Genomic DNA, 12,421 nt, shown 5'->3' on the forward strand with positions numbered 1-12,421 from the left:
CTTGAGCTTGAGCTTTATTAATTGATAACACCTGAGTTGCTGTTTATGGGATTGGAAAGTATGGAATTCAAGATATGACAACTAAAAGTAAAATTAATTCATGTGACACTTTTTGGCTCATAATGGGAACAAAAGTGAATTGTGTCCTAATCATACTGCAACTACAACTTTGTGACTATTTTTGAAATAGAGGAATTAGCATTTTACTATGTAACAATTCCTATCATGTCTAACCAGTGAAGCTGAAGCTCATAGGGGGCATTTGAGGACAGGACTAGATGTGTGTTGGGTCAACAAACAATTTGAATATTGCATAGGTTTCTTGGGTCTACTCTAAACCTTTGCATTGGAGGGGGTGACTCAGGTAGTTCATTTTAAGTAGCAGATGTGCAGTAGATGATTTAGTACCAACCTTGGTGGTAGTAGGGATGAGCTGGGTGACTTCATTGAGGCTGTGCAGATGAGGAACCAGCTCCAACCACAAGTTGACCTGATGAAATAAGAGAAAATATGGGAGAAGAAATATAGGGATACCATAGATGAGAACTGGGTTGAGAGGACCATATCAAGTTATGAATTTGAACAGAAATATCTTAACTGTACCGTATCACTGACATGACTTAGCTTTGCTCTGTGTATCAGCAGGAATGGAAATAGTAAAAAAATATTTGAATATTACAGCTAAGGCTATATTTAAGTGCATAAATTATAATATAGTAGGGATGTGCAGAGAGCCCAGTATCTGTATTGGTATCTGTATTTGTTGAGGCAGCAAAATTATTTGTATTTGTATTGTATTCAAATAAAAGTGGAAAGAGGCTTAAATATCCTGTTTTGTTTTTATTATGCTTTTAATTTTAGAAAATTAACGTGTTACAATAAGTGTTCATGAATAAACTCCCTTACACAAAGGAGGTCCCCACACCAGGTCTCGAACTGGAGTCTTACAGATCATAGACCACTGTGATGACTACTGAACTAAAACTTTACTCATCACCTCATTGCAGACAGACCTCTACCTATTTATACACCCATAACACAGAGACAGCACACTGTGTAGGGAAGAACTTCAGAGGCAATTATTGCTTTACACTTTTTATTTATTGCCTATTTTTTTGTAACCTAACTTTGTGGAAAGGAGAAGGGGAACAACAGATTATGGAGAGTCCATTGGGAGCACTTTGCATGTGTCAGTAGCTCAACTTTATCTCTGGGGAACACCCCCAACTCCGGGAGTGATGTCCAAATAAGGAAATATGCATCATGTATCAGGTGGATGTGACTCCCCTAGTTGAGAACTGCTGACACATATAACAGTAGAGCAGAGGAGAGAGACTGAGATAGTGATGTAACTGACCTATTCATAAAAAACCCACTATTTGTGCTCTGCCGACTAACGTATTTGTACTTGGGCACACCCCTATAATATAGCCCTCCTTAAATACAGCTGCAGCATGTTCAGTGTAGAGTGAGCAAGGGAAATGAATAACTATTTATGTTTTTTTGTTTGTTTGTTTTTTTATGATGATGAACACACTATTATTGACCAAAATTCAAAACAGGTAAAAGTAAAGTAAGACAGTATCAGCTGCTAAAACTGATTAACATTAAAAATAGTTGGAATACTTTCTGTTTACAGTGTAAGAGCTACACTGAAATAAGCTGTCAGAAATCTGGGCAGGAATACAGGAAACTGAGCACAATTAATGTACAGTGGTAATCATTGCTTATTAGCCTAGTTAGTATGGTAACTGTAATCCCTCTGTTAAAAGCCCTGATTTGAAACCAAGAAGTGAGCTGATGTGTCAGTGTTTGGCCAGTTGACAGGTTTTGTTCTGTTCCTCTGAAAAAAACCTGCTCTGGACCAGGTTAGCCGTGCACTAAAGGTTACCACAGTGATCTCATACGATTAAAAGTAAGCCATCGTATTGATATCAATTTTAGGTAAATCTAAAGACAGTTAGCTAAGCCACTAATGTCCCTTTATGACACAGGCCCCAAGCTGCTTTTCCAAAATCTCTGAGCAGACCCACATTAAAAAACATTCATTCAGTAAAATGAGACTGTACCTTGTTGGCACGATAGTGTTCTTTGATGCGGGGCTTCAGGCCAATGTGCAGGTAAAGCTGGTCTTTCTGATTGTAACGTGTCCATGCCACTTCCTCAAAGCGATTGGGTTTGGTGTGGATGAACTTGGTGTCCTGGGGGACTGGCTGGTTTGGGTCCCTGAAAATAAGAGTGAAAGAAGAAATTTTTACCTTTTAAAGAATTCACAGATAAGGGAGGTCTGCTGATGGTTTAATAGTACAGTACGCCTGTCCTTTTAAAACAATGCAACAGTAGATGTGTAGCTCCCCAATGGACAATGCAGTCCTCTTCTAACCAATCAGTGATAGTTATGTCACCTTGTGGTTGTTTACTTTAGGGGACAGGAAGAACTAAAGCAAAACTAGCAGTGGAGTGGACCTTTTGAGACACGACTGTCTGCTTATTAAAATTTTAATTTTAACCTAAGTGTAGCATCTCCCTCAGGCTAATCAGTGTAATTATGAAAATACTGGAATGCAGTGGTGAGATGCAGCCCCCAGGTTTCATCAAACTTTAATCAACAGTGTCTGAGATATCACACCTGATAAAATCAAAAAAAAGGTTGAGGGGGGTATTATTGCTCACAGATGATTGGTTTTCTGAAGATACTGAGTGAATGAAAAGGTCTTAAGATAGCTAATAACTTCAGACGTTTCCCTAATTTCAAGTTTTATTCACAAGCAAAAAAAAAAACAGTTTTTAAATTATGGATGTCTCATTGCGAGTGAACCTATTTATATATAATTTATACATAAAAAGAAGCTTCTAGCTAAGGAATATGTTTGGGTAAAGATGCAGTTCAACCATGCTGATAATTTCCATAAAGCATATGCTTCAGTAGTCACTATGCTGGCATATGAACCAAACAGAAATAGCTACTTTTTGAATCTTATGCACCATCTACTTTTGGTAAACATTAGAATTAACTCATCATAACAGAAGGCTGAACTGCTCTGTAATTGCTGGTCTGTACCCCCATATAAACTACTAGTATATACAGAGGGGGCTTATAGAGCACATTCAGCATGGGATTCTGTGCTTAACAGACCCACTTACACTTTATCTGAGCAGAACAGAGCCAGCCATGTGAGCTAAGGAGACCCATTCAGACCCACTGAGCGCCCCATTGTCTGAGAGCAGAATATGGAGCCAGCCAGACCTCATCAAGAACACGCTTAACCATTCAAATTGGTGGCATAAATCTCCCAGGTACCCGGCATTCCACGTCAATTTGGGGTTATATATGTAGATCATTAGTGCCTTTCTGTTCCCCTCAGGGCGACTGGGCAGTGCACTGAAAAAACCAATGTCCCCCATTACGCTCTCGAAAAACAATTACCACCAGGACTATATGCTGAAAGGCAACATGAGACATAAAGGAGGGGGGGGGGGATTTTAATTTTGTCCCATCGAGAATGTCACTCTCCAGGCTACGACCATTAATTAAGAATGTATTTGAAGATATGTAGAGGGTATCTGTATAGAATACCAATTACACTGTTCAGTCCATAAAACACGACAGCACAATTTACCACTCCAGATTATAAAATGTAGGTTAATATTAAGGAAACACAATTACAATTAAATTATCAATTCTTTCATGCTCTTGTAATGGTAATTACATGTTGATCAAGTGCTGTAAGTGATTATAAGAAAATAAAAATGTTTTAATAACCCTTTGGCAGACCCTTCATAAAATTCTATTATATGAACAAGCTGAAGCTTACAAATCAGGCTGCTCCATAAACTAAACGGGCAGATGATTTTGTGGATCAAGAAGCTGTGTGACTTACTACACCAATATGGACTGTTTTGTACGCTGCTTTCTATCAGATTCACACCACAAAAAGTGATTTTCTTATTTGAATATATACATATACATATATATATACATATATATATATATATATATATATATATATATATATATATATATATATATATATATATATATATATTTGAATATATAAAATACCACTGGCTGCCACTTAGCATATTTTCCATAACTCCTGATTTTCTGTTAAGCAGCTCTTGTCATTTTGATGAGGTCCAACATTTGAGAATTTGCTGCAGCCTTTTGCAAAAACAGAAATTGGACGTAAGTAGGGTCTAACAGGAAGTGCTATATTGAAAATGTCTAATTTGATGCTAAATCTGTCTTTATGGCTTTGCACCATGGAAGCCTAATCAATACCAGTCACTGATAAAACACCGATAAATGACATTTCATTGTCTTTGGACAGTGCCATAATCAATTTTCTGTGCTCAAAGTTAGTGGTGGCTACCTTATGTTAGCATGAGGAAAACATAATGATCCTTGCTAGCATCATCAAACATTAACATATTACATATATTACATATATATATATAATACAAATGCTGTGTAAATTTTGGACTTAATTTCCTATATCCTTCAAAACTACAGACAAAACTTGGATGTAACTATTACAGACATCAATGCTGACATGAAATGGTTTAGCCTACTCAGTACTCCGTTAGTTCTTATAGCTACTAACTCTATGTCTTGGGTTGCAGCCTCATGCAAACAAACATTTTAACTAAGTTAACAGGCTTTGTAAGGGTAAACAGGATTGAGTCATGTCATAAGGGAAATATATGTAAAATATATGTGTAAAAAAGGACTGGTATTGGCCATTAGAAGCAACACTTTTAGTGTCATCATACCCTGTTTTTGCGAAGTTTGTCCAATAGGTCATGACCACGGCACTAAGCATCACGTCATTCTTTGAGAAGTTGCAGGGAAATAGCTCCGTTGGTCCAATCATCGGCAGGCCAAACACATATGGGATCTCATCTCCATGTGCTGCGTCCGCCCACGGTGGCACCTAATGAGCAGCAGATGAATCAAATCACATCAGCATTATTATATTTATGTGACAGATACAGGCCATTAAAAGGCATTATTTTTGCTGCTGACACACAATGGATATTGTGATACACACAGAAAGATCAAAGAACAACGAAAATGGGGAAAACAGGGAAATGAGATAAGTTTTTGATATTATTTTGCCTACCATATCTGGCCCATTATTCAGTGTATTACAGAGAGAGACAAGATGTGAAATAAAAGGGATGGCTATGACAGGAGAGAGATGGCTTTGAGCTGAATTTTAAACTAATATGTTGAAGTACATGTTACAAGCCTTAGCCTGTTCAAGCAAGAATATGCCAAAAGAAAACTACACTGAGTATAATTACTCAGTGTAGTTATGAAAGCAAAACAATATATATGCAGACAGTTGTTATACAAATAAAACTAGGAGTAAGGAGTTAACAATAGTTAACAACAACAATGTGAATAGTAGTCTCACTAATCTTAGACCTATAGCCCTGATGTTGCACATAATAAAATGTTTTGAAAGGGTTGTCCTGGGTCACCTGAGTAGACAGATTGCAATCTCTCAAGATCCCTTACAATTTGTGTATAGGAAGAGCGTGGGAGTAGATGATGCTCTACTTTTTATGCTTCATGGCATTCACAGCCACCTTGAAACAACTGCCAGCTCTGTTAGGATTATGTTTTTTTTTATTTTAATTGAATATTTTAAAATAATTGAGTGATTTTAATACAATTCAATCAGACCTTTTACTTAACAAATTAATGAATTTTAAGCTACACAACACAACTATCGCTTGGGTCTTAGATAATCTCTTGTCACAACCTCAGTTTGTCAGGCTTGATAACAAACTGTCTGACAGTATCTTAACTAAAGCAGGAGCCCCACAGGGCACGGTTTTATCCCCCTTTTTATTCACACACTATACTGCTGACTATAGGCATAGTAAGGTGTCTTGTCAAATTCACAAGTTTTCACATGACACCGACCTAGTGGGTCCATTTAACCAAGGCAATGACCTGGCCTACAAAAGAGAGGTCGAATCATTTTTCAGTTGGTGTGATGCAATATTTTTAAAATTGAATGTTGGGAAGACCAAAGAGTTAATTATTGATTTCAGAAAGTAGGAGGAGGTCTTCCCAGTGATAATTAAGGGTCAGCAGATAGAAATTGTCTTACAAATATCAATCTTACTGGACATTAAATTAAACTGGAACAAGAATACTGAGGTTGTATTCAAGAAGGCTATTGTCCTTTTTTATGCTGAGGGGCTGGGGGAATCACTGAGGATGATATGAACAGGATCGATAAGATGATCAGAAACGAGTGAGCAACTAGTGATGTCTCAGAAGGTCTTTTGTTCCCGCAGTGGTCAGATTTTTTAATGAACACTTTTAGATGTGGCCTGGATCCATAGCACCTTTCAGCTGTTAATTATGTCATAAATGGCTTTTTATGGTTTTATTTATTTGTTGTACACTGTGAATACAATGTAAATATTGTTTGTTGTCTGTATCAGTTGATTTAGTGGCAAATGAGTTTCCCCACTGGGGAATAATAAAGCTGTCTATTCTAAACATGGCAACAGTAGGCCTATTTTGTAACTTTTATCACATTGTTGATAATCCATAAAGTAGATGTGCGCACAGATATCAGCCATATGGTCAATGACCCACCTGTTCTGTCTGACAGTGGTGGTAGAAAGCATAGAAGTATGTAGGTGACCCAAAACTGGAGTGCAGGTCAGCTGTGGCAACAGCTGGTGCCACCCACTGGTGATCGGTGAAAAGGGCTAGCAGTGTCTTCCGGCGGGTTTCTGGGTTGTGCCTGTCAGCCCAGTCAGTGTACATGAACTTGATAGTCTCTCGGAGGATGTCTTTACCCTCTGGGTAGCCATAGAGATCATCCACAAAGCTGGACACGGCGTAGTCAAAATCATTAGCCTGGACGCCATTTTCATTGTCAACGATCAGCTCCACAAACTTTAGGCCCTCGCCCTGGTTCACTCCCAGCATGATGTCATAGTTGAGGAACTCACCTGGAAATAGAGATTTAAAGCACAAATGGCTGGTGATGCACAAATGATGACAGCATGGTTGAAAATGGTTGGTTCTTTTAATTTGGCTTTCTTAATTTTATTACAAATTTGCTAACCGTGCTAAGGGCTAAATACTTAAAACACAACTGTTTTCCCGCACCTTGCTCCATGAGTATCTGAGGGTCATCAGGTATGACATCGCCATCAATAACAGGTCCAAAGGCGATGTGGTAGCGGGCTGGCTGGATGTCTTGATCCACCAGCTCTTTGTAATGTTTTTTCTGAAGACACACCACGAGTTCTACAGTGTCCTCAAGGTTACAGCCCACCTTGCGGGCCAACATCCGAGCGTATTTAGCTGGCTGGAAACTGACGGCCCAGCTGGACAGAGCTGTGCCACTCTGGGCAATGGCCCGCTGGAACAGGCCTGCAGACCGAAACAGCAGAGGGGCAGGCAGGAAAGAAAGAGACAAATTATGAGGATTGAGGAACCTTTTCAAATGGCATGAAAATAACAAAGTTATATAATCTCAGACATCAAAATCTGTTCGCATGCAGACACAGTTGCAACTGAATAGAGAAGAAACAGTGAACTCAAAGGGCTAAAATACCTCCCACCGTCACCAGGATGCCAGAAATACTTCTCTTACTTACTTACTCATCACACTAAACATCTGTTTCTAAAAAGTTTGCTCAGTTTAAGTCTTGTTGTATTTTATATAATATTGTCAACAAAATCCCATGATAAGACCAAAAATTGATCCTACTAAAAATTATTGTGTTTGCATCCAAAGCCTGATTAAAACTATTAAAAACACATTGATGAGCCACACTGTTGAAACTTGGTGGCACTTGGTGAAATGTTCCTTCATTACCATGAGCAGACACTATTTCTTTCATTGAAAGATGTATAAACTCATCAACAGCAATGGGAAAAACATAGTGCTTGTTAATCAACCTCTATTCACTGTTGACAAAGCAGTGACATCACTAACACTGTGATCAGAGTCAATTACACACACAACCCTCCCCAGAGCAAAAAAGTCAGTCGGGTCTTTAAGATGTTGTTGTAGTAATAGCTCACACAACTGATAGTGGTCAGCTGGCAGTAAACATGCAAGCAGATTAGCTTGCTAGCAGTAGTGCTAGCCTTGCTACCTACCATGACCCTCATCTTACAGTTCAACACGGTCCCTCAAGAGTCTCCCATAAATACTTAGTAGACCACCAAATTTCTATTAATCCCTGTCTGAAAATAGTTCTCAACAGATGCACTATTTCCTCCTGTAATGTTTGCTAAAAAAAATCATTGTCTGGCTGTTTTAGAAAATGATATAAAAGAAGTAAATTCAGACAGCACCCAATTTGTCATGCCAAATGCATCTGACCATATCCTACTATATTACGGGGAAAACATGTCAGGGTGACAAGGCACATTCATTGCTTACACTAAGAAAGCCACCACCTGCTTTCCTTGCAGTTTGTGTAACAGCTCACATTCTAACGTATACTGCTACTTTTGTGTGAAACAAATAACATCTGACTGTAGAAAGTTTCCTGTAGTGCAGGGCTTTACATCTACAGTACGTCTGTGTGTATAATATATGTATAGTAAATGTCTACCTGCCAGCAAAACATGATTATAACCCATCCTGACTTCTTCTAATATGTCAGGGTGCATTCATGCATGCTTGGAGCAGTTTATTTCACCTCCGGAGTGTTTGTTTGGCCAGGTGGAAACAACACTATTTGAACTCAAGTAGCATCCTATTATCACAGCTGACTGCTGTAGTTATAGTTAAATGCAGGAAAACCAACTCCTACATGAGAACAAAAGGCTGCATTCAAGACACACAGTCACAATGCTATGCACAATGTTACAGAATCTGCAAAACTCAACTGTCAGCTATGTTGTGCCCACCCAGTCACATCCATATAGGTGCACATATAGTGTAGATATGCAAATGTACTGCATACATACTTAAATATGCATGGAGATACTTCATGAATTCCCCGCTGGCTTATGATTTTTACCTTTGGTGGAGTTGCTCCAGCGGTTTCCCTCAGAGTAGTGAGACAGCGTGAGCAGGTTGACACAGGATGCTCCGGCGCCTGAGCCAAAAACAGTGATACGTAACGGGTCGCCGCCGAAGGCTGCAATGTTCTCACTGGTCCAACGCAGAGCCTGGATCTGGTCCAGCAAACCGTAATTCCCTTTGGCTGCCTGGTCACCTGTACTCAGGAAACCTGCAGGAGAGGAGAAAGAAAAGAGAGGACATTAGTTTGGGATTGTCCTTTTTTAAATTCTTTAAAAATCTTTAATAAAATACAATAAAAATACAGTATTGTATCCATTAACGCATTGGAAACACACTATGCTTTTTAGTTTTCTGAAATTTTCATCACTGAAAGCAAGACAGGATATTATAGTGTAACCAAAAACTGTTCAAATGAACAAATTACTGCTGAAGGTGATGGAGATGGATGTCTTTGTCTCAGAAACCCCATAACACAAAAATATACAAGTTCAAAACAAATAAATAATTGATTTAAGACAAAACATACATATAAAGTGCAAAACCTGAGGTGACTATTACAAGTAAACTACAAGCAAGCTACGAAGAAGAAATAAATATGAGTATAGAAGTTGTTACAATGAAAAAGGCAAGAGATTAGGAATGACAGGACATAACAGAGGAAGGATATTAAAGTATGTCATCACGTGTCTTCAAAAAAAGTCTCTGTAGTTTTGTTGCTGCAGAATTATACTGTAACTTAATTAACAGAAGCAGTACCCTAGCAATTATTGATTTTCCCTCTAAATTTTCATCACATTATTAAACAGTATATAAAAATTTATATATTCCATTGCTGGGTAGTTAAGGGACAGTCAGAGAAGAAACATGAACACAAACATGATTTAAAAAAAATCTTAGAGAGGATGCAACGTTATATTCAGTATGTGAAATATTTTGGACCTTAATTTTTCTCATATGGAAAAAAAAATTCACATTCAAAGGTTTACAGTTAATTATCTCTCACAAAATGAAAAGTCAAAATCACCAGGGATGCAACTATTTCATTTTTCACTTATTTTCTTTTTGATCTCCTTGATTAAAAAAAAAAAAAAAAAAAAATCTACTTTTGGTCCATCTGGGCATAACCACCACTAGATAATGAGGCATATTTCTCCCGTGTGCAAGGAAAACCAACAAGCTTCGCTGTTTAATAATTTGCTGCAGTAAAATAAGACTTATTACCCTGTAGAGCCACTTAAAGTGTGGTTATGCTAAATATAACACAGACAGACTAATTTTAGAGAAAGACATATCTAAATCCATGACTCAGCCCCAAATAGAACTTACACTAGAAGGATCATGTGTCATGAAAACTTTTGCTTTATTTGGAGTAACATGGGTTTATTCTCTTTTGGTGAAACAATTAAAATTCCCTGCATTACTGTACTGTAGAACATTTCAAAATCTGATCATTTGGCCCAAACAACAGACAGACGTTCCTCTGCAACTGCTTCCATTTTTGTTCTGGGAGCCAAAATGTGTTTGCATATAGCAAAAATAATAAATATCTGTCAATATATAGACTTCAGCTTTTCCTTCCCTTACTCTGCATGTGTCTGTCACATCTTTTAATTCAATAAAACACCATTTACACTTAAAATCTTGATTATAAGCATTTTATGTTATGATGAAGATGGAATATATAATGATTGTGTCTCAACAAGTCACCTGAAGTGCGACACATATTGGCCTCATTGTAAAGTGCTGTGTTGCCCATAACACATAAGTGGCAACTACCTGTGCTTGAGGCTAAAGCCCTTAAAGTCCCAGAAGTCCCTTAAAGTGCAATGCCACAGACGGCCACTAGATGCTCCAACTGACTCCCATTCAAAAAGCATCAACTTCTCTCTAGAAATACAAAGTCAATCATTTTTTTCAATAAGTCATTACGGTCTCAATTGCTAAATTTGGGCCCTCTAATAAGTGTGCTGGTGGTCATGTTGGAAATTATTTCTCTGTTAATAAGATTTGAAGACTTATAGTAGCTTTGATGTCTGCTGTGTGAGCGTTGATTTACAGCTGTGATTGACAGCTGGCTCACCTGCTGCTCTCCCCGACTCTGGGACTCACTGAATCGGACTACTGTTGCAATATTTCAGTAAGTTTAATATTACTTGATAATGATACCTGCCGTATTAGTTAGCTAATGTTAGCCCATGTGTGCACCACTCGGTGTTTCCGAGGTAGCGGGACGTGTTTCCAGAGCATGAAAGGCAACATCCCTCACTCCTTATTTGGAAGGTCCTGGCTCCAAACGGGAAAGATGGCATGGACCATAAACAGCAACTCTGGGCTTCAAACTGGCTTAATGCAAACCGATGGGTGATGTCACAATTCGCTACGTCTGTCTTTCTATACAGGCTATGGGTGCTTTAGGTTTAGCCAGATTACTGTATCTAAACCACTTGAAATGAAATTTCAGTTGAATTCCCTAGACAGGAAAGCTGTGGATGGATATTAAAAAGGGACATTTTGGGAAATATTTTTACTTTTCACCTTTGTTTTCTTTTTTCCAATACATCTGGTTAACCTTGGTTAGTTTTAAAAAATCTGATGTCCTTCTTTCCCCAACATGTCGCCATGTCTAATTCTCTTGGTTTTATTATTACCAATAAGACAAATGCCTAAACTACAAAAAAAAGAACAAAAAAAACAGTACCAATTTGTAATAAACTGGGAAGATTATTTTAGACCTGCAACATAGCAATAAAACAAATAAGGCAAATGCCCATATGATCATAGTATACCAACCTCCTTAACAACAATACAATCCACTTTTTTTGTCCAATCAAACCCTTCCGGTACTCCTGGTCAGTGCGGCTACATAAAAATCCAGTACTTGCAAAGTATGCATGTACTGATGAGACAGGGCACCTCAAGTATACCCACAGGAGTGCTATGGTCTTTTAGAGCAATTTCATGTCCAACGCCCCCCCACCACTACCATCATCACCTCCCTCTGCCTCTGATTTCCATGCTAAAAGCTCCATTACCTGCTGCAGGCATCTGGGGAGTCCCCCACACCCACCACCCCCGCCCATGAACTAGCCCCCCCCTCCCACACACACACACACATTCAGATATTTCCTTCCCTGTCCTTCTTTATATTTGCACCATCGTCCCACTCTGTGACGAAATGGAGTGCTCATTATCCAATGTCAGTCAACACTACAGTTCATCTCCAGAGGGATGCATTGAGGCCACATATATAGAGACACCTGCAGTAATGCCTCTGAGGAGGTACAGTATGTGCTCCTGTAATAGGCTGCAGAAAGGTATGATGTCATCACTGTTCAGTCAACACTGGAAGTTTTAATTTATGTCTTCATGGTGAAAACCAGTATTATATAAAGTAAAAT

At 38.4% G+C, this 12,421-nt stretch overlaps 1 protein-coding gene across 3 annotated transcripts in view; it reads right to left on the reverse strand.

Moving 5' to 3' along the window:
- Positions 1 to 12,421, reverse strand: part of nlgn1 (neuroligin 1) — a 355,494-nt gene that overhangs the window by 9,493 nt on the left and 333,580 nt on the right. For all 3 annotated transcript variants that reach the window (XM_067597948.1, XM_067597947.1, XM_067597949.1), the window contains 6 exons: positions 9,019 to 9,231; positions 7,145 to 7,411; positions 6,623 to 6,984; positions 4,774 to 4,934; positions 2,070 to 2,226; positions 413 to 490 (listed from right to left, as the gene is read on the reverse strand). In XM_067597948.1, coding sequence (XP_067454049.1) covers positions 413 to 490; positions 2,070 to 2,226; positions 4,774 to 4,934; positions 6,623 to 6,984; positions 7,145 to 7,411; positions 9,019 to 9,231 — 1,238 coding nt within the window. The remainder of the gene's footprint in view (positions 1 to 412; positions 491 to 2,069; positions 2,227 to 4,773; positions 4,935 to 6,622; positions 6,985 to 7,144; positions 7,412 to 9,018; positions 9,232 to 12,421) is intronic.

Source organism: Thunnus thynnus, chromosome 8 (assembly GCF_963924715.1).
Source record: "Thunnus thynnus chromosome 8, fThuThy2.1, whole genome shotgun sequence".
Classification (NCBI taxonomy): Eukaryota; Metazoa; Chordata; class Actinopteri; order Scombriformes; family Scombridae; genus Thunnus; species Thunnus thynnus.